The sequence below is a fragment of the Armigeres subalbatus genome, unplaced genomic scaffold (assembly GCF_024139115.2).
Source record: "Armigeres subalbatus isolate Guangzhou_Male unplaced genomic scaffold, GZ_Asu_2 Contig1577, whole genome shotgun sequence".
NCBI classification, from domain to species: domain Eukaryota; kingdom Metazoa; phylum Arthropoda; class Insecta; order Diptera; family Culicidae; genus Armigeres; species Armigeres subalbatus.
In genome coordinates, this window is record NW_026942369.1 from 7,800 (window position 1) to 30,562 (window position 22,763).

Sequence of the window (22,763 nt, forward strand, 5' to 3'; positions counted from 1 at the left end):
GGAAATTTTTGGGGAAGTCAATTGAATATTTTGAAAGGAATTGTTCTGGCATTTCTAGACGAACCGTTCCAAGATTCCAAAGAAAATCGTTCTGGAATTACGAAGCGAATCGTTCGATAAGTTCGAAAGGCATTATTCGTGGATTGCGAAGGAAATCGTTTAGGGATTTATAAGAGAATCGTTCGAGGATTCTGGTATATCGAACCATTCGAGATTTTGAATGGAATCGTTCGGGGGTTTAGAATGGAATTGTTCGAGGATTCTGAAAGGAAATCCTAAATTTATAAAATTTTGAAGCGAATTGTTTTAAGTTTAGGATGGTATCGTTCAGGGATTCCGAAGGGGATAGTTTAGAATTTTGAAAGGAATCGATAGCGGATTTCGAAAGTGTTGTGAATAACTTGAACACCCCTATCGTCATTTGAAGTAATCGAATACACATAAACGTCATTCGAAGTCATCGCTCATTCGAGCGATCGGAACAGCCGATGGGCTTAAAACTGATTGCAATAAACGAGACGAGTCAGTTGATTCGGAACCTCCAAACGTATCAGATCGCTCTATTCCTTGTCTCGTATTCACGGTTCCCATACGTCTCGCATTCTTCGCTTTGTCTTTCCACCTGGTTGGACTGTTTCGCGCTAGTTCTTGGCAGTACATAAAAGTGGCGACGTGGATTAAGTAAGTTCAACGCGTGTAAGGTGAAGTTAAACCAGGGTAGGAGGTGAAAACAAGAACCGGAGTACAGCAACAGTCATCAGCATAAAACCACATTGTGTAATTTCTTTATCGACTTTGCTTCATACGGTAAGCGGAAAAATTGAATTCCGAAACTATTCATCATTTCCAAAAAAAAAAAAACCGTAAGTACCGCTAAAGTGCAACGAAAGAAGTTGAAAAATAGTGAGAAAACACATTTATAACGTGCACACTTAGAATAAATTACCGAAGTCGGTAATTCATTTACCGAATTCTCAACAGCTGAACGTTCGGTAATGAGTTCGGTAAACAAAAAAATTACAGATCGGACGGTAAAATGTTGCGAACAGCACAGATGTCAAATTTACCGACATTTCGGTAAATTGTCTCTGCTGACTTTTCGGTAGTACGTTACCGAAAAACTGTAAATTACTAAACACGTGGCAGGAAATTAATTTTCAGTTTTTTGATTTATGGCAGAGAGGCGAAAAAAACACTGTTGGATATCGAATGAATAATTTTATTTGCACGATATGGAATGCATCTGCATTCAATTAAAAAAGGGGTCAATCTAAACCGTAAACACATCTTCCGTTGCAATTTGAGGCCGCCGACATATAGAGCATTTGGTTCTTGCAAGTTACTAGTACGAATGCTGAAGGAAACCGTATAATTCCGTCCGTCCATTGGAATACACAATATAGGAAGCGCCATGCCGGTGGTCATCAGGTCGCCGAAAAAGCGTCGAAGATCAGCAACGAATGAGTAAACTTGTTGAATTGAACTGTAGGGGAATGATGTGCTATAAGAGCGTAATGGTACTTACTATTTTTATCAACTATATTACACTTACCTTCGTACGCAATGTGGAAATCGAGAAAAAAAAACATGAAAACTCTACATTTCCAGTCATCGAGCTGCAAAGCTGCGCAAAAAAAGGAAGATGTCATGTTGGATGTTACGTCAAACGTTACCGAACGATCAGTAATTTAACGAGTTAATTACCGAAACTTCTGTAAATTGTCAATTTACATTATTTTTCGGTAAAATTTATGACAGCTCGAAGAGGGGAGAATGCCAATCACCGAAGTTCAGTAGAAATCGATGTCAACAAACGAAAAATTACCGGAACAACGGTAAATCTTAAAATTACAGAACGGATCTGTAAAATAAGTTACCGAAGTCAGAAGCTCTGTTTAAGTGTGTGGTTTTGCCATTGCGGTGTTGTGGCGTCGGTTTCTGAATAGAAATAAAAAGGCCTTTTCGCCATTGTACAGGGCGAAGAATAGGGTAGTCCAAAACAATATTTTCTTTTGTTTACAGCTTGAATAAAAGTTTTAGATAACTGACCTTGATATTTAGTGAATAAAAAAAAATAAAACCAGTTCTTTTCTTTCAAATTAAAATAAAGGAGTATTCAGCGAGCGAATTGTCGACGTTCTGGGAATTCCCATACACTATCCAACGGGATCAAAACATCGGAGAAGGCGGGTGAAGGTGAATCCTTCTATTGTCCTCGATTGCGAGCGAAGTTCGGATTCGGACGACTCCAGAGGTGGTTTTGAACCGGAAGGGTGAGTTTTTCCTTTTGTTTTATACTTATTGTTGAAAAAGAAAAAGATCCGATTTGTATTGTGTGATTTTAATGCGACTTTTCATATCTATTTTGTTTCTTTGCGACGACATTTTATGAATTGAACCTATTATAATCTGATTGATTGTTTTGTTTAACCATTGTTGGAATACTTGTTAATTAGTCGGGAAAAGTTTCGACAATTGGATTTCCTTTTCGTGATTATTATTTATTTATTAGGGTTTGCATTTTTTTATTATCTACCGTATAATGAGTGCCAGTGTAGCGTATTCGTTGGAACCCTACCGCAAGGGAACATCCTTTAATGACTGGTTTACCCGGTTAAAGTACCTTTTCCGGGTGAACAATGTAAAAGAAGAAGATAAAATGGCATTTTTCATCACCATGAGTGGTCCGGTGATATTTGCCGAGATCAAACTGCTCTTTCCGACAGGCAATTTTGAAGAAGCTTCATTGGACGATATTGTGTCAAAGCTCAAAAACCGCCTGGATAAGACGGACCCTGATTTGGTACAAAGGTACAAATTTAGTACCAGAGTACAAAACCCAGACGAAAGCACGGAAGATTTCATTTTGAATTTAAAGCTTCAAGCTGAATTTTGCGGCTTTGACAACTTTAAGGGGGTTGCTATTCTGGATCGGTTGATAGCGGGTATTAGAGACAAACACCTTAGACAACGACTTCTAGGGGAAGAAGCTTTAACTTTGGCAAATGCGGAGAAGATTATTGCCACATGGGAAGTAGCTCGAGTTAACGCAGGTACGGCAGATCAATCAAATATAGGACATCCGGGAATGATAGCTGCAGTGAATTCAAGATCCTATGAACAACGTGGAGTAGCGGCGGCAAGATTGTCTCAAGTTTATGATTTATCTCGAAAATATCAGGGCATTGGGAACAACGAGGGCAACACTAACAACAGGGGACCGGTAAGAAGCCGTTTAGGGTTTAGACCTGCGGAAAGATGGCAGCAGACAAATCGAGTTGGACGCGGAAACGAAGCAGTCAATTATCGTACACAAAATGGACGTCGACAGTGGGTACGACCAGACTATTCCCAGATGATTTGTAACTACTGCGGTGTCAAAGGCCATATCCGGAAGAAGTGTTTCAAATTAAAAAATTTGCATCGGGATGCGGTGAACATAGTCGATTCTTTTAAACCGGGGCCATCGGCAGACAGGCACATTTCAGAGTTGCTAGAAAGGATGCAGACCAGAGACGATGAAGAGGATGATGATAGCGACACAGGTAATTTGCAATGCATGATGGTGGCGTCTATTAATAAAATAAACAATCCTTGCTTAGTTCAAGTAGAGATTGAGGGGAAATCCCTAAAAATGGAAGTCGACTGTGGAGCGTCTGTGTCCGTCATAAGCAAAGGACGGTATTTATCGAAGTTTAGTAATCCTTTACACAAATATAGCGAACCATTGATGGTTGTGAATGGAACAAAATTAAAAATTGCGGGGGAGGCAATGGTTTCAGTAAAATTTAATGGTAAAGAGTCGCTTATGCAGTTATTGGTTCTTGATTGCGACAATGATTTTTATCCGCTATTAGGTCGAACTTGGTTGGACAAGTTTTATCCGAATTGGAGACACTTTTTTACAAAATGGCTTGAAAATTCATAGTATAAAGGATGAGTCAAATGAAGCAACAGTTGTCGAACTGAAAATAAATTTAGGAATGTATTCGAGAAAAATTTCTCAACGCCTATAAGGGGTTTTAAGGCAGAACTTGTAATGAAAAACGAAACCCTATATTTAAGAAAGCATATGATGTGCCTTACAGACTTAAGGATAAAGTTGCTACATATTTGGACAAATTGGAAAAAGAAAAAGTAATAACACCGGTAGATACCAGTGAATGGGCTTCACCAATTATTATAGTAATGAAAAAGAATAATGAAATACGCTTAGTTATTGACTGCAAAGTTTCAATTAACAAAGCCATTGTTCCTAACACATACCCTTTACCTACCTCACAGGATATTTTTGCAAATCTAGCTGATTGTAAGTTTTTTTGTGCACTAGACCTTGAGGGTGCATATACGCAGTTAGAATTAACGGAAAGGTCAAAAAAATTTGTGGTTATTAATACAATGAAAGGACTATACAAATACAACAGATTACCTCAAGGAGCATCATCAAGCGCCTCAATTTTCAGCAAGTCATGGATAAAAGTACTAGAAGGGATTGAAAAGGTTACATGCTACTTGGATGATGTATTGATAGCCGGAAAAACCGTTGAAGAATGCAAAAAGCAAACTTTTACTAGTGTTAGAGCGTTTAGCTAATGCTAACATAAAAGTTAATTTTGAGAAGTGCAAATTCTTTGTGAGAGAGCTTATTCATTTAGGACACATTATTAGCGGTAAAGGGCTCAGGCCGTGCCCTGACAAAATTTCTACAATAGAGAAGGCTAATGCCTCTAAAAATGAGTCAGAATTGAAATCCTACTTAGGTTTGTTAAACTACTACCATAAATTTATTCCAAATTTATCTACCACTTTGTATCCATTGTATAACTTGCTGAAAAATAACGTGAAATATGTTTGGGATGACAATTGTCAAAAAGCGTTTACAGAGAGCAAAAATTTATTGGTAAAGACGGACTTTTTAGAGTTCTATGATCCGGCGAAACCATTAGTGGTAATCTCAGACGCTTCAAGTTATGGTTTAGGCGGCCTAATAGCCCATGTTGTAGAGGAGCTGGAGAAACCGATTAGCTTTACATCTTTCTCTCTGAATTCGGCACAAAGAAAGTATCCTATTCTTCATTTGGAGGCGTTGGCTTTAGTGTGCACCATTAAAAAATTCCATAAGTATCTTTATGGACAGCCGTTTACAGTGTATACTGATCACAAGCCATTGGTGGGAATTTTCGGTAAGGAAGGAAAACATTCAATTTATGTAACAAGACTACAGAGATTTGTGTTAGATTTATCAATATATGAATTCGACATTGTGTATAGACCCTCACATAAATTAGGGAATGCAGATTTTTGCTCCAGATTTCCATTACAGCAGGTTGTTCCTGAGGAACTGGATGCTGCAGCCATCAAAAGTATTAACTTTAGTAAAGAAATACCCATAGATTCAAAACTAATAGCTGAAGCAACCAAAAAAGATGAGTTTTTACGAAAATTAATAAACTACATGCTCAATGGCTGGCCCGAAAGAGTGGAGAAACAATTTACAAATGTTTTTTCTAACCAGTTGGACTTGGAATTGATTGACGATTGTCTTATCTTCATGGATAGAGTAGTAATACCATCAATTTTCCAAAAGCAAATTTTAAAAACGCTACATGCTAATCACTCGGGTATAATTAAAATGAAACAATTAGCAAGAAAAACAGTTTTTTGGTTCGGCATTAATTCCGATATTGAAAGATATGTAACAGAGTGTTACTCATGTAATAGTATGGCAATAGTTAACAAGTCAAAAGATTTATCCAAATGGACGCCGACTACGAGACCTTTTAGTAGGATACACATAGACTTTTTCTTCTATAAGCACAGTACTTTTCTGTTGATCGTAGATAGTTTTTCCAAGTGGATTGAGGTCGAGTGGATGAAATATGGTACGGATTGTAGCAGAGTTTTAAAAAAATTGGTTGCGTTTTTTGCACGATTTGGGTTACCAGACGTTTTGGTTTCGGACAATGGTCCTCCTTTCAACTCCTGGAATTTTGTAAACTTTCTAGAGAAGCAAGGGATAAAAATTATGAAAAGCCCTCCATATAATCCGTCCAGTAACGGACAAGCGGAGAGGTTGGTAAGAACGGTAAAAGAAGTGCTCAAGAAATTTTTATTGGACCCAGACATTTTGGAGTTAGACTTGGAAGACCAGATAAATCTATTTTTATTCAATTTTAGAAACAATAACTTGACTACAGAGGGACATTTCCCAAGTGAAAGGATATTTTCATATAAACCGAAAACTATTTTGGATTTAATTGATCCCAGAAATAACTATAAGAGACATATGGAAGGTTTTCATACAGATGATGATGTCAAAGTAGAAAGGCAGAGCGGATATATTCCGAAAATATCGGAAGACGCTATTGACAATCTGATGGCGGGGGATGAAGTGTGGTATAAAAATAACAACCCACATAACCAAGCGAGATGGATAAAGGCAACATTCATTAAAAAGTTTTCTTACAATGTCTTTCAGATATGCGTTGGAAGCGCGGAAACAATGGCGCACAGGACGCAGATCAGAGTCTGTAAGGGGAACGATTCGTGGCGAGGGCCTAATGTTTGGATCACCAGAAAGAAGCACCATGACACGACGATAGACGAAGGCTTAGGAACACCTGTAGTTGAGCCGCCCAATGGCGAAGAAGAATTGGAGCAGGCTCCGAAGGGAGGTAGAAAGCGGAAGCGTCGTGAATCGATGAGTGATCTTAGAAAGCCCAGAAGGTCCAAGCGGCCGAAAAAAGTGAATCGTAGTGATGATTATTATTACAATTAAGTTTTCGGATTTATTGTGAATTATTTGTTTTCAAAGTATGAATTTGATATCGAAATGTTTTGATTTTTATTAGATTAACTTCAAGTTCTGATTATAAGTAAAACTTTGTAAAGGGGAAGAACTGTTGTGAATAACTTGAACACCCCTATCGTCATTTGAAGTAATCGAATACACATAAACGTCATTCGAAGTCATCGCTCATTCGAGCGATCGGAACAGCCGATGGGCTTAAAACTGATTGCAATAAACGAGACGAGTCAGTTGATTCGGAACCTCCAAACGTATCAGATCGCTCTATTCCTTGTCTCGTATTCACGGTTCCCATACGTCTCGCATTCTTCGCTTTGTCTTTCCACCTGGTTGGACTGTTTCGCGCTAGTTCTTGGCAGTACATAAAAGAAAGGTATAGTTTAGGGATTCGGAGGGGAATCATTTGGGGATTCAGAATGAATCGGTTTGGGGATTCTAAAGGGAAATATTTTAAGATTCCTAAGGGAATCGTTCGGGGATTTAGACTTAAATCGCTCGGGTATTTTGAAAGGAATCATTTGAGGAAATTGTTCGAAGATTTAGCAGGGAAGTATTCCGAAGGGAATCATTCTGGAGTTTTGAAGCTAATCGTTTGCAAATGACTATTGGATCGAGCGTTTCGATTGTTTTCAGTGAATCGAAAAATCGAGTTTTGTCTATTCCACGCCCGTTTATATCATGCCTCGTTCGCTCTCTTGCGGTGTTTCAGCAATCTTGCCCATGATGTATTCGTCTCTTCCACTAACTGCTCATATTCGCCGTCATATCAGTCGTTTCTCTTATCCGGGGCACCGTGCCAAGTGTAGCGGTTGTGGTACTGCCAATGGCGGATCGAATATCTACCCATCTTCAAGAGAAGCTGCGCTAAGCTGCTCTTCAGTTGGAAGTGCCACTTCCAGTTGCTGCGCGTAGTCTTAGGTTAGTCTACTGTCTTGTAGTGGTCCAATGTTTAGCCGCGGCGTTCAGCTTCGACGCGTGTTGTGCACCGTCGAAAGTTTTGAACGCAAGCATACTGCAACGAGGTAGTGGTCGGATTCAATATTCGCGATGCGGTAGGTGCGGACGTTCGTGATTTCGTAGAAGAATTAGAACGCGGTCGATTTGGTTTTCTATTTATTGATTGGGTGATCTCCACGTGTTGTGGATATTCTTACGGGGAAGAAAGTGCTTCGGACTACTATTCCGTGGGAGGCTGCAAAGCTTACGCATCGTTGGCCGTTTTAATTGGATACGGTATGCAGACTGTCCGGTCCGAACACAGCTCTTCTGTACATTTTCTTCCTCCCAACCTGAGCGTTCATGCCGCCGATGACAATTTTGACGTCCCGTCGTCCGATTTTCGGGGTACGAACGATGGATGGTTCTCCCAACAGCTGATGCACCTCGTGGTTCATTCGCCTCCTCAACGATCGTCCGCCACCTGCACCATAGATGGTACGCAACACTTGCCTTTCGAAAACTCAAAGTGCGCGTTAGTCCTCGACGAGCATCGTCCATCAGGTCTGGTTTTGTGTTTAGAATTTAGAGACTCCATGCTCGCTTTTTTACACTTTCTGTCCTGTCCACGCTTCCACGGGTCTTCTGATGACAATTTACCGCCAGCTAAAGGTTGCGTACTTAGGTGGAAGTGTAGCCTGGGCACTGTTGTCCTTCTGACATCAGCTAGAGTGAGAGGGTGCGTCCTGTGGGATCTGCCTAGGATGTGGTGGGGTTCGACAGTGGGCTCTGTTGAACTTCTATAAAAAGCTGCATGTGTCCCCAAGCAGGCCCTATCAAAGCGACCGTGTGCCGCTCAAAGCGCACCAGCCTAGTCCTGGTGTTGGGTAGGAATTTAAACAAATTTGACCCGACTGATCGAGCGTCTGTTCACCAAAGTGGTGCGGCTCCAACAGCGTCTGTTCGGGCATCCAGCTTCTCAGTATGAAATGCTATTCCCCGGAAGCTATACCTAAGATGGCAGCCCCATCCCGGTGGATAGGGATGGGCGAATTTAATGCGAAGATCGGATCCGACAACTCGAACCATAAGATTCTCTTTTGAAATTTGAAAGAAAGAAAAAGAAAATGTATTGATTTTCATACGATTCTCTAATGAAATGCATTTCATACGGCTATCTTATGGAATATTTTCAGTTTGTTTAAAAAAATGTAACCTGGTTGCGAACCTTGGACGTCGTGATTAATGTTGCCATATTGTCACGCTCCGTATAATTCTGGAGCAGGTCAACGAATTCCAAGAGTCCTTTTACTTGGTATTCATTGACTACGAAAAAGCTTTCGATCGTCTCAATCACGAGAATATGTGGGGCGCCCAGAGACGCAAGGGGGTTCCTGAGAAAATCATTGGCCGCATCGAGGCACAGTACGAGGCCTTCTCGTGTAGAGTGCTGCACAATGGCGTCTTGTCCGACCCTATCCGGGTCGTAGCTGGTGAATGCTGGATCATTAGGCCGGATCAGCAGTGGGGAGTAAGAAGTGAAGGAAGAAGGACGAAGAAAGAAGGAAGGAGAAAGGAAGAAGAAGGTAGGAAAGAAGGAAGAAGGAATAACAAAGAAAGAAGAAGGAAGAAGAAATTAGGAAGGAGGAGGAAGGAAGGAGGAATTAGGAAGGAGGAATTAGGAAGGAGGTAGAAGGTAGAAGGAGTCCCAAGTACGTACGATTTCCAGCCACTATGCTGCCGTAATCTGAAAAAGTGACGTATACGCCATTTTCCAAAAATGGTCTTAACGAGAACTACTTATCGAGCTCTTTAACAGAAAAATGAAGAACATGCATGTTGTAAAATGGCGGTTACGTCACTTTTCCAGATTACGGCAGTATGCGTCTCCGAATTTCTCTGCTGGCATCGTTTTCGGCAGTCACCAGTGAGCCCAAGTACACAAATTCTTCTACCACCTCGATTTCGTCACCACCGATGCCAACTCGCGGTGGGTGGCTCACATTGTCTTCTCTTGAACCTCTTCCTATCATGTACTTCGTCTTCGACGTGTTGATGACTAGTCCGACCCGCTTGGCTTCCCTCTTCAGTCTGATGTTGGCTTACTCCATCTTCTCAAAGTTACGTGCCATAATATCTATGTCGTCGGCGATGCCAAATTGCTGGACGAACTTATTGAAAATTGTACCACTCGTGTTAATCCCTGCTCTTCGTATTACCCCTTCCAAAGCGATGTTGAAAAGCAGACACGAAAGACCATCACCTTGCCGTAACCCTCTGCGTGTTTCGAAGGGACTCGAGAATGCCACTGAAACTCGAACTACGCACATCACCCGATCCATCGTCGCCTTGATCAACCGTGTCAGTTTATCCGGAAATCCGTGTTCGTGCATTAGCTGCCATAGCTGGTCCCGATCGATTGTATCATATGCGGCTTTGAAGTCGATGAATAGATGATGTGTGGGCACGTTGTATTCGCGGCATCTCTGCAGTACTTGGCGAATGGCGAACACCTGGTCCGTGGTGGAGCGTTCGCCCATAAAACCCGCCTGGTACTGCCCCACGAACTCCCTTGCAATTGGTGCTAGTCGACGGCATAAAATGTGGGAGAGTACCTTTGTAGGCGGCGTTCAGCAATGTGATTGCGCGGTAGTTGCTACAATCCAGCTTATCGCCCTTTTTGTAGATGGGACACACGACACCTTCCATCCACTCCTGCGGTAAAACTACCTCCTGCCAAATCTTGGTAATGACCCAGTGCAGCGCTCTAGCCAGTGCCTCACCACCGTGTTTAAATACCACAGGGGCTTTGTTGTTTTTCAGCCGGCCAATCTCCTCCTGGATTTCCTGGAGACCCGGAGCCGGTAGAATTATGTTCTGCGCGCGTTCTCCCAGGTCCATCACCATATACCGCCATCTTCGTCTGCCACATCGCCATTCAGGTGTTCTTCGTAGTGCTGCCGCCACCTTTGGATCACCTCACGCTCGTTCTTAAGAAGGTTCCCGTTTATGTCCTTACACATATCAGGCTGTGGCACGTGGTCCTTACGTGAACGGTTCAACTTCTCATAGAACTTTCGTGTGTTATTAGCGCGGTACAGTTGCTCCGTCTCTTCACGGTCTAGATCTTCCTGCTGGCGCTTTTTCCTCCGGAAAATCGAGTTTTGTCTGTTCCGCGCCCGTTTATATCGTGCCTCGTTCGCCCTCGTGCGGTGTTGCAGCAATCTCGCCCATGCTGCATTCTTCTCTTCTACTAACTGCTCACATTCGCCGTCATATCAGTCGTTTCTCTGATCCGGGGGCACCGTGCCAAGTGCAGCGGATGTGGTGCTACCAATGGCGGATCGAATATCTCTCCAGCCATCTTCAAGAGACGTTGCGCCTAGCTGCTCTTCCGTTGGGATTGCCACTTCCAGCTGCTGCGCGTATTCTTGGGCTACTCTACCGTCTTGTAGCCGCCCAATGTTAAGCCGCGGCGTCCGACTTCGGCGCGTGTTGTGCACCGTCGAGAGTTTTGAGCGTAGGCATACTGCAACGAGGTAGTGGTCGGATGCAATATTCGCACTGCGGTAAGTGCGGACGTTCGTGATGTCGGAGAAGAGTTTACCGTCGTTTAGAACGTGGTCGATTTGGTTTTCCGTTTCTTGGTTAGGTTATCTCCATGTGGCCTTGTGGATATTTTTGCGGGAAAAGAAGGTGCTTCGGACTACCATTCCGCGGGAGGCTGCGAAGTTTATGCATCGTTGGCCGTTGTCATTCGATACGGTGTGCAGACTATCCGGTCCGATGACCGGTCTATACATTTCCTCCCTTCCTACCTGTGCGTTCATGTCACCGATGACGATTTTGACGTCCCGCAGTGGGCATCCATCGTATGTCTGCTCCAGCTGTGCGTAGAACGCTTCTTTCTCGTCGTCGGGTCTCCCTTCGTGTGGGCAGTGCACGTTGATGATGCTATAGTTGAAGAAACGGCCTTTAATCCTCAGCTTGCACATCCTTGCGTTGATTGGCTGCCACCCAATCACACGATGGCGCATCTTACCCAGCACTATGAAGCCGGTTCCCAGTTCGTTGGTGGTGCCACAGCTTTGGTAGAAGGTAGCCGCTCGATGCTCGCTTTTCCACACTTTCTGTCCTGTCCAGCAAATCTCCTGCAGCGCCATGACGTCGAAGTTGCGGGTATGTAATTCATCGTAGATCATCCTGTCGCAACCTGCGAAACCTAGCGACTTGCAGTTCTATGTTCCAAGCTTCCAATCGTGATCCTGTATTCGTAGCCTAGGTCTTTGCCGATGATATCGAGTCGCATTATCTCTTGGTTTTCCAGGCGGCTTATTGGGCCTGCGCAAACCTCCTGTCTCGTCGGAGGGCCGTCGTGTCAGGGCTGTTTAGCGTCCCACCTAACACCAGGACTTGGGCTTGTGCGCTTTGAGCGGCACACGGTCGCTTTGATGGGGCCTACTTGCGGATACATGCAGCTTTTTATAGAGGTTTAACAAGGCCCACTGTCAAACCCCACCACATCCTAGGCAAGCCCCACAACTCGCAGATGGCCTGGGGAGGGATCGTCAAGCCCTTGGACATAGTCCCTGCAGCCCGTGGAGCACCTAAACGACTTCAAATTTGCTGATGACGTTACCTTCCTCGCTCAACGGCATTCTGATAAGCAGAGTAAGCTCAACGACCTTGCCGAGCGCTCCTCTTTGGCAGGTTTACTGCGGTGAATCGCATAGCTGTCCCATATGCATAGGAAACCCAGCAAAGATTGGACAGATATGCGATTCACGGCAGTTTAGTCATCAACGTGAACAAAACCAAATCTTTTTTTTGTTAAATATCTGGGCTAATTTGCGAAAAAGAATCCACGTGTCTTGGAGGGACACGAACCCTCAACCTCCTACTTTCTAGATAGGCTTGATAACCCCTACACAACAAGACCACTTAAAGGTCCCGTTTGCGAAAAAGCCATCAGAATCCGCGTACCAACCTCCACCTCCACCGTTAGCTCTTTTTTGCAAATTGAATATCTTTCGGATGCTTGATTTGTCCAATCTTTACATGTGCTTTACTATAGTATATCAACAGTCAAGTCCCTCCAAGACACGTGGATTCTTTTTCACAAATCTCACATCACTTTGTCCATTTCGAAACAAGTGCTGTGCATATATGAACAGCCAAGATATTTAACAAAAAAAGATTTTTCGTACGGCCGAGTTGGCGAATAATATGCAATTAATTTTAAAACCAAATCGTTGGATGTAAACACGGTGACCACTTCCAGTTTCGCAATAGCCGGGCATTAATCAGTGGAGAATGTTGAAAGCTTCCAATATCTTGGTAGCCAAATAGCATCAGACGTCGGTACCAAGATCGACATAGGCGCACGGATCAAGAAAGCAAGGGCTGCCTCTGCGAGTTTAAGAAATATCTGGAAAAACAGGCAGATAAGTGAACGCACCAAAGTACGAATTTTATACTCTAACGTGAAATTTGTGCCGTTATACGCTAGCGAAACATGGTGTTTATCAGTAGAGAACACTCAACGGCTGCAAGTGTTCATCAACAGATGCCTGCGGTATATAATTCGGGCCTGGTGGCCTCACAACTGGATCTCAAACAATGAGCAACATCGTCGTTGTCACCAGAGTCCGATAGCAACAGAAATTCGGGATCGGAAGTCGTTCGAAATTTTTGGTTTTACAGCCGGCTTATTGGACCTGCGTGTCAGGTCTTTTCAGTGTTCCACTTAACACCAGGACTTGTGCGCTTTGAGCGTATCTCAAGATGTTTTTATTCGATTTTATTCGGAATACCAGAAGGATTTTGGATATTAGAAGAAGTCTATTCGTAATTTCAAAAGAATTCCATTCGATCCTAAAAGAATTTCCTTGCCGTGTCCTTTTCAGAATATCTTCTTCTTCTTCTTATTTGTATTTGGACATTGCAGTGTTCATAAAGCACTTCCACAGTTATTATCTGCGTGGTTTCTGAGCCAAATTACCATTTTTGCATTTGTATATCATGAGGCCAACACGGTGATACTTTTAGGCCCAGGGAAATCAAGACAATTTCCAACCCGAAAGTTTCCTAGACCGAATCTAAACCAGCCACCTTCAGTATGGCTTTGGTTTGTAGTCGCGCATTTTATCTCCACGCTAAGGAAGGCCCCTTCAGAATATCAGAAGGATCTCAAAAGGATTCCTGTCGGATCTTAAAATGATTCCATTCGGAATCTCAAAAGGATTGCATTCGAAGTCTCAAAAGGATTCTAATCGAAATCTTAAATGAATTTCATCCATAATCCCAAAAGAATCCCATTCAGAATCCCAATAAGATTCCATTCGGGATTACTAAAAGATTAATATAGAAGGCAACGTTTGTTGAGGGCAAATCCCATTATGTTAATAAATCGATTTCAGTATGTATGTACCTTGTTAAATATTTATAAAGGCCGATAGATTTTGAGTTACATGTGCAGGCCTACAGAATTTAATGAAGAACTGGAACATATTATCACAGATAAACAGACGTATAGACAATTTCCCTGAAGTTTACTGCCGTTCTACGCATGATTGTCCCATGTACAGGAAATCCCAGCAAACATGGGACAGATATGCGTATGACGGCAGTTTAGTACTACAAACTCAACAGAAGGCGCTGATGTGAAATGTCTAACACGAAGGTATACGATTCGCGCCTCTGGATGTGGAACTCACAAACAACTGAATTTGAAACGTCTGTTTGACTGTGATATTATGATACCATAGGTACCGAATTAAGTTTTGTAATCCTCTGATCTAAATTCGATCGCACCAACCCTAATTTCCCCACAGCTTTCCAGCACTATTTCTGGGGGATAAGCTGTACTTAATCTTCCGTAATCTGAAAAACTGGCGTATACGCCATTTTCTAAAAATGGTGTTATCGAGTAGTACTTATCAAGCTCTTTATCAGAAAAATGGAAAACAAGCACGTTGTAATTTGACACATACGTTACTTTATCAGATTATGTCTCGACTTCCCTGGGCATAAAAGTATCATCGTGTTAGCCTCATGATATACGAATGCAAAAATGGTAACTTGGCTTGGAAATCCCGCGGTTAATAACTGTGGAAATGCTGAATTAATGCTAAGCAGCGAGGCGGCAATGTCCCAGTGGGGGATGTAGTGCCAATAAGAAGAAAAAGGAAGGACTCACACCATTTGTGACATACCTGGATGCTCACTCTAACACTCCACTGCCATGCCTCGAGGAGTCAATAACGGTAACTGCCTTGGCCAACCGATACTACGTTAAGACACTCCTACCTCAGCATGTGTAGTCTATACACAAACTTCAGCCATGCCTCGGGGTGACGATAGCAGTTACCCGCTACGACACTCCTTCCTCAGAACAAGCCGATCATTCACTCTTCTGTCGAAGCAGACCACGTACTACCTACCGAAGTAGGGACACTCCCCTTGCACCAGTTGTGCCTTTACTGTGAGTGTGTGAATTCAACCCACTACCACCCTGCCGCCGTAGCAGCTTCTCCAAATGTAACTCGCCCAATGTGAGTCTTATTTGGGTGCTCACCCTAACACTCCACTGGCACGCCTCGAGGTGTCATAAGTGGTATGTAGGGACCAATCATCGATACTACGCTACGACACTACTGCCTCAGCATGTGCAGTCCACACTCAAACTTCTGCCATGCCTCGAGGTGTTAATAGCGGTTACCCGCTACGACACTCCTACCTCGGCACAAGCAGAACACTCGCTCTACTGCTGAAGCAGCCAACGCGCTACCCTACCGAAGTAGGGACAGTCCCCATGCACTTTGGGGTTTTCTGGACATCATATTGTCGGCTTCAGAGTTGAAACGAGCCTATGGTGATATGATCGGATTTACACCATTACGCACTACTTCAGAGTATGCATATCCCAGCGTAATGGTACAAATTCGATATGAAAATAAATAAATTTGACTATCTACGATATATAAGATACCCGTACCCACATCAAATAATTAAGCGAAAGACAAGTTATCAAAATACCAATTATTATAGAGCTTGCCCTCAATTTATAATGAACAATACCGAGAGGCATAAAATTATATCATTTATAACATTAAATGGATACAAGTACACCGAAACGGATAATAGTTTCGTTTGGATTTTTTGAACACCGTTGGATATTATTTATTTGCTTATGGCATGATCGGTGATTAAAAACTCGAAAACTAGTTGTTTAAAATAGTTTAATTTTAAGTATTCCAGTACAATTATGAAATACTTGAATTTAAGTGTTGTCAACAACTATACTGCCGTGAATCGCATATCTGTCCCAACTTTGCTGGGTTTCCTATTCATATGGGACAAATATGCGATTCACGGCAGTATAGTTTGCGAAAAAAATGGAAGTGTTAAAATATGTGAGCGAAAACTGAGGTCAGGGCGATACATGGGTGCCTTACCCTATATAGAATAGATAATTTGCTAAATTTGTTGAGCATTCATGTCCAATAATGCAGTGATCTGATTGAGAATAAATGATTTCGGAAGGAATCAAAATTCAACTACAAGAGGGAATACCATGTATTTCTTACCTGCTGCTTGTGATTGAATACGAATATTTTACGTCGATCATATCACCGGATAATCAACAGAGATCCGGATGTAGGCTGGCGGCTGCACGCGGCGGAATTGGATCTGGGGACATTTTGCATTTTGGGAAACCTGAGGAACATTGCACAAGAGGAGTTCTACAATATGCCCGCAGGCATTGGTGTATCGACGCTGAACCATGCATCTAAGTATCCATATCGCCGGAAAAGTGTTCCAGTGCGAATCCGGTCACCAGTCGTGGTGGTTGTCTTCGTTGCTGCATGTCACTTTGGGTTCCTCTTTTCATGCTTCGCAGTCTGGCTCTGGAATAGGGAAACAAACACACATCAATAAACAGTTAGCAGGGAAAAGCACTAGTAGAGATATTACCATATTATTATTGATCCCAGACAGAGGATCAATATGTAATGTTGGCGGTATTATTTTATCAAAAATACATTTCTGTTTACTAAATTCATGTGCTGAGAAATAAATATATACCTACTTACATACCTGCTCACACTTACTGGAGAACACTCTCCTTCCATTAGAGCGCTACTCATAGTGCACTAACTGAATTCCACCTCGTCTCTTTAATCGAGGATTTCAGACACTTCCTGGGTATCAACTAGCCGTTTTCAGGACAAATCGCTAAATTCTTTTCCAACTTTCCAATGAATGTTCCAGGCCAGACTTCAAATCTAGAATGTTTTATTATTAATTTAGATTATTATTGTCAGCAAATTTAATGTTTTCCCACTCACCAGATGAAACTAAATATCCAGAGGCGTTTCACAATAAATAGTTTAAATATAATAATTAAATAGGTACGTAGATATATTAATATTTGAAACTTAAAAAATGCTCAGCATGCAAATTGCAAACAACAAAATCAAAATGGCTAACCAAAAGATATTTTAGTTACAAGATAAAGATTGTCGCTTCGGTTCCCTTTGTTCTGCTGTCCGAAACATGTGTGGTACATACCTGTCAAATCGTATGGATTTTCCTTCTTTGACATTTAGCTCCCCTATCCTCGCCAGCAAAAGATGTTCCGGACAGCGACGACAGCGACAATCTATATCTAGTAACTAAAATATCTTTTGGCTAACCGGTTTGCGAAAGCGGCGAAATCAGTTTGACCAGTGTTGCGAGATTTAAAATAGCATTATCATTTAATGCGATATTACACAAATTTGGTGTAATATCGCACAAGGAAATCCGAATGACTGGGTTGCATTCATTTCGATGTGATTTTCAATGTTTTGATATGTGAATATCACACATATACAACGTAGAGAAAAATCGTAAATCTGTTTTGGTGTAATTTTCAAGCGATGTAATATGGCATCCAAAACAATGTTATTGTACATACGAAATTCGGCTTTACATCTGAATTTAGGTACATCGCCTTAATTACGTTGATGCATATTACATTTCTTTTTGCTGTGTAGTGATGCACGAAAAACAAGATATGCGTATGATTAGAATGTTTCTTAATATGTAATAAATGTTGCAAACGGAAAAGAGGATGCTCCCCTAGGGCTTCTTCTATTGAAATATTAAATATGATGAAATCATCAAATGCTTCAAAACCCAAATGTAGGCAATTCGGATCCAAGAGAAGCATCATTACCACTTAGGAATAAATCGTATCCAACAATTTTCATATCTTAAGATACGCTAGTTTTGTTCGAAACCAGAGACATAAGTAATCGAATGAATTTGTTAAAAATATTCATGCATGATGGCACTACAATCCTCAATGAACAAAACTGCCTTACGTAGTTTACGTTGGGCGGTTGTGTCTTGTACATAACCCTTCTGATTTTTTCCATGGGAAAACTGTTAAAACGCACGCAAACGTATCAATTGTGTTTGGCCCATCAGAATTGGAACAGAATCGTCTGTCAGTTCCATACAAATGCGCGTTCCAAACGAGCAGGAGACCTGTCAAACGTGGCACATGACGTTACTCTTCTTGTAGGACTCTACTTTCGACAGTCATTCGCCGCGTGAAGTTTTGTGCAAGTACCCATTTGGGAACACTAACAAACACCGCGCAGTGTATCATATCCAGAAAATCTGACAATACCCATTTGGGAACACTACAAACACCGCGCAGTGTATCATATCCAGAAAATCTGACAATATCCAGCTTTTTATTATAGCAACGGGTCAACTATGGTAATTCATTTTGACATCCGCTGTGTACGGATTTTATAGTATTTATCATCCTAGCAACCTTCGTAGATTGATCCGGGATTAGCTGAACCACTAGAACGTCAAAAAATTGACTTTGTTTTGAAACCTAATGACAACCCATTTTAACTATTATTCATATTTTTTCATATTTTGCCGCCTATTGACTATTTCTTTTTCAGATCAATGATCATTCGAAGCTTGAGCCGAAGCCAGGTTAGCCGGAGCATGGTGAAATTAATGGAATTAAACTATAAGGGCAAACTGTGAAGGGCAAAGAAAAGGTCAGGGTACATAAATGCAGAGAAAGAGGAAATTCATATGGCTGCTCAAAGATCTGGATTGAGTGCCAAAACAGTCCTCTGACTGAAAACAGTGACTACTTTCCATTTTTTCCGGTTGTAAAAAAAATATCCACAAATTTTAATCATTTTGAATTGAGATCCACCATCCCTCTGCGTTTTTTAACGATCCCTGATTAGTCATCTAGCTTCATTTCACCTCCAAATAATCATATTGAAACAGACAGCCTACCGTTTTTTCCGTTTCACTTTGTAGATTGGAGTTATCCAGTACTAGTGTTACCTCTGAACTTGAACGTCTTTCGGAAGCTGTTACTGTACAAATGGGGGACATTCTGACAAACTCGATGAAATAAGCTCAAGATCCAACTTTTAAAACAAGCTTGTAGTGAAAGAATACGACATCGATCATAATTATTAATTATAATAATCTCTGAGGACCTATTTAGTCCATTACCAGTAGCTTAGGAAGGCATGAACGAGAATACCATGGATGTATATCTATCTTAATGACATGGGAATAGCTGGTAGCTTTGCCCATTATATTTCAGCATTCATAATTGGTTAGGCTCAAACAATCTCCAGTTCCTTACCGTTCTACTATAACTCGCCACAAAACCTCATGAATAAACCCACGTGAATAAGTTCGAAGTAGTAGTTTATTTAGAGACCATAGCCATATAGGTAGCCCCACACTTCGGGACATTTTTTATCGGATTTTGGTCCAATTCTCCGTGGCGGTATTACGTGCATCCTTCCCCTTTCAAAATACATTGGAATAAAATTCGTGGATCAGCTTAAGATGTGGAGTTACCTTGATCAGGCTCTCAGGTAACGCTTTTCCTGTAAAACGCCAGCGAAACACCAATGACAAATTAAGTGTATCGTAAAACAGCTCTCGTCCAATGAACGTATCCTTAATCTGAGATGTGAGACAAGTCTAGATGACCATTTCTAAAGGTCCTAACTAACATTTATAAACAAATTGAGTTAAAAGCGTATTCACGTAGCTTTGCACTCAATTTTATCGGTCAATTTGAAATCCACCAATTTTTTTTCAATTTTCCGCTATATTTTCTTTCAGTGCAAAACGTCCAACCTGCATTATCGACAATATCTCACAGATCTGTCGTTTGGACCTTTTGCAACTTGACGGTCCCATCTGAAAACTGTCAAAACAATCTAAAAATTCAGATGGGACCTTTGGTTGTTAATTAATATTTTGTATTTTAAAATGTATAAAGTATGTTGTAATTTGTACAAATTTGGTGGTGCAAATATCAGGGAAATATGGATCAGCGCAGAATTAAAAACAAGTTACTGTAGGTAAGTAATATAATAATAATGTTATTTTGCTTTTTCCCTGATCTTTTGTATTTCAGTAGCGGCACAACCAATTCCGGTCCAAGTTCCGGTCGGAGTAACTCGCGGTATTATACTTAGGCTCTCCAACTTTTTGTTGGAACATTGGATATGAGCGGTTTGGATGGATCAAATTAGCTGTTTCCGACGAATTAAAAAAGTAGAGCAACGATGGAAGAAGGGGAAACAATTCTGGTTAGGTCAGAGGAAGTGGACTCTGGGTAGAATAGGAGCCAGAAAAGAAGTACAGAGAACGAGTTGTAACGGTATGTGAGTGTATATTAATTATATTTGAATAAACTAAGGCAATTGCAGTAAATAAAAATTATCTCCATATGATCTAGAGCTGCACATCGCCAACCACGGATCCTACGGAAGATTCGAAAATCATCTACCTAATCCTTGCACACCTCGTTGTCCGTCGGATCACTATCGAGAACCACATTCACCGGATTATTGAAATCCTGGCCACATGCCCGGCACAACACAGCTGTCCGATGTTTACGGTATGAACGGCTGATAGTTCCCCCAACACCTGATGCTGTTAGTTTATTCGGCTCCTACATGTGTCGTCCGAGGTGTCATCTTCCATCTGCACCCACATGCAGCGAAATATATATAAGATCAACAATCAAACCCTACCGCTTCCTAGGCAGGCCCCGCATGCCGCATCTTCTTATTCTATAACTGAAGTCAGAAGGACAGCATTGGCTACAGTAACACTATACAACCTTAAACCTGTGGCATGGTGGTTATTTGCCTCCGGCGCATGGAAGCACGAAATTAAAACTTGTGAAAACCAGAGGTAATAATAACGTTTTATTAAATAACTCTTTTCGATTTAATTTTATCAAACTAATGGTCATTCCTTGGTTCCTGGCTAATGAATCGACTGCTTTGAGCGTGCTTACAGCGGCACACTAGGAGTTAACTTTCTGAAATCAGTATGGCGAAAGGCATCTAAGGTTCGATTTCTCCAAATTAAGCACTTTAATCTAAAAAATATTTGGTAGGCGTAGTAGCGGACACCATCCCTCATAACCGGTACCAAATAGTTTTTCATGAAAAGTTTCTAATTTTGAGAAAAGCCGCGTTAGATGTCTTTCGCCATACAAATTTCTGGCGGTTAACTCTTGCTGGCTATTTTCGCATATACGATAGCGCCTGGAAGTGGAAGCGGCGAGTAGCAAATCAGCCACTGCCAATAATTCATTTCAATGAAAATAAGTCATCTATTCTATCGCTTGGCGACTTCGATTCTGCTAACTAGTTGACGCCGTTCTAGCGATGAAACCGCTTAAGTTTGGGGGAGCCTTAAAAGCGCGAAATTCCCAGTTTATGGATGACAAGTTTTATTCTTGGTGCGGTCATAGTGCTTAGTGTATCATTTATGCTTATGTTTAAACGAGTTTTAATAGGTTTAGATTAGAAAAGTAAACTAAGCGAGTCGCTTCATTCGAACTTCTAAGCAAGTTGAAAATGATGAAAATAAGTTGGAACACATCCAGCTCTTAGTAAATCAACTAGATTCACTTTCCCAACTTTACATAAGATTATAGATAAGGCAAGAGAAAAAATTAATTTGGTAAACTATGAATTGCTTAATTGCCTTGACTAAAGTTAACCGTGCTTAGCTGCTTCTGTCCAAGTGAGTTGAATGAATGTGTTCAGACCTGTGACGTGATTGATCCGTCTAACCAAAGCATTAAAGTGTTGTTGTTGAAACATTTAGTTATTTATATAAAATTTGCTAGTTTTCATATGATCCCCTGTAGTATAAACCTAAAACTAGTCTTAGCAACTCAAGTTTGATTAGTATTCAAAAAATTACCCTAAGGTCCTATGTGACTTTGATTGGTGAACAAAGTCCAATTTGACAGGTCCCAACTGATTCTTTAAATGGCAAAAGGTTCAAAGTAACAAAAGTAGTATAAAAACCAAGAAAAACATGGAAATCTAGGAAAAAACATTGTTATCAATTTCTACGACTATTAATTTATCTGATAACGATTTAAAAACTGTTTTACGCTATTGAGAATTTAATTGAGATTTGTTTTCTGCTACCAAATATTGCAACCGAGTTTTCTCAGAGCATGGCAAATGTTAGATAGGACTATTTGAAATGTTTGACCTTACGAGTTATATACCCAGTCAGTGAAACCATTTTGCTGATTGTAGTACACCTAAAATAACAAAAACAAAGATAAATGCATACCAAAATAATTAATTAATTAAGGACGACTTATTAGGTTCCGCTTAGGATACTTTTCCAAATAAACATGCAGAAAATTTTCGCCTCGTAAACAGTTTAGAATGAAACCTAGGCAACAATAATTGTGCCATAAGAATTGTACACAGCTAGTGTCAAATCTTTATTACCATAGTTGATTTATGGCCAGCGTAAAAAGCTGGATATAGAGACACGCGGAGAGAATAAAAGCAATTCTGGCTTCACGGCCAGCAGGCAAAAATATCCTGTGCGATTGGCAACATAGAAATTTGTAAGAACTTGAAGTGACTCTCAGTATGAGCAGCTATTTCGTTTGCTCCAACCATATATCCTGCCA

At 41.2% G+C, this 22,763-nt stretch overlaps 1 protein-coding gene and 2 long non-coding RNA genes across 4 annotated transcripts; 2 read left to right on the plus strand and 1 right to left on the minus strand.

Moving 5' to 3' along the window:
• Nucleotides 1-395: 395 nt before the first annotated feature.
• On the plus strand, nt 396-6,708 carry LOC134203015 (uncharacterized). Of its 2 annotated transcripts, XM_062678004.1 has the most exons (4): nt 396-681; nt 2,111-2,273; nt 2,457-3,545; nt 6,479-6,708. In XM_062678004.1, the coding sequence occupies exons 3-4, from the start codon at nt 2,543-2,545 to the stop codon at nt 6,532-6,534; spliced, it is 1,059 nt and encodes a 352-aa protein (XP_062533988.1). In that variant the 5' UTR covers nt 396-681; nt 2,111-2,273; nt 2,457-2,542; the 3' UTR covers nt 6,535-6,708. The 2 variants fall into 2 exon arrangements, 1 of the variants encoding a protein (XP_062533988.1); XR_009977403.1 differs by lacking the exon at nt 2,457-3,545.
• A 9,589-nt stretch (nt 6,709-16,297) lies between these two features.
• On the minus strand, nt 16,298-17,363 carry LOC134203014 (uncharacterized). The gene is made up of 3 exons (XR_009977402.1): nt 17,095-17,363; nt 16,844-17,031; nt 16,298-16,653 (listed from the first exon to the last, which is right to left on the minus strand). It is a non-coding gene; the product is annotated as an uncharacterized LOC134203014 (long non-coding RNA).
• A 2,599-nt stretch (nt 17,364-19,962) lies between these two features.
• Nucleotides 19,963-22,494, plus strand: LOC134203013 (uncharacterized). Its single transcript, XR_009977401.1, has 3 exons — nt 19,963-20,160; nt 20,217-20,462; nt 20,541-22,494. It is a non-coding gene; the product is annotated as an uncharacterized LOC134203013 (long non-coding RNA).
• The last annotated feature ends 269 nt before the right edge of the window (nt 22,495-22,763 follow it).

Excerpts from the sequence above, each read along its gene's own strand:
- LOC134203015 (XM_062678004.1), top strand. The coding sequence starts at position 2,543 with ATGAGTGCCAGTGTAGCGTATTCGTTGGAACCCTACCGCAAGGGAACA. Across the intron at positions 3,546-6,478 it reads GGATGATGATAGCGACACAG|ATATGCGTTGGAAGCGCGGA; the intron begins GTAATTTGCAAT and ends AATGTCTTTCAG.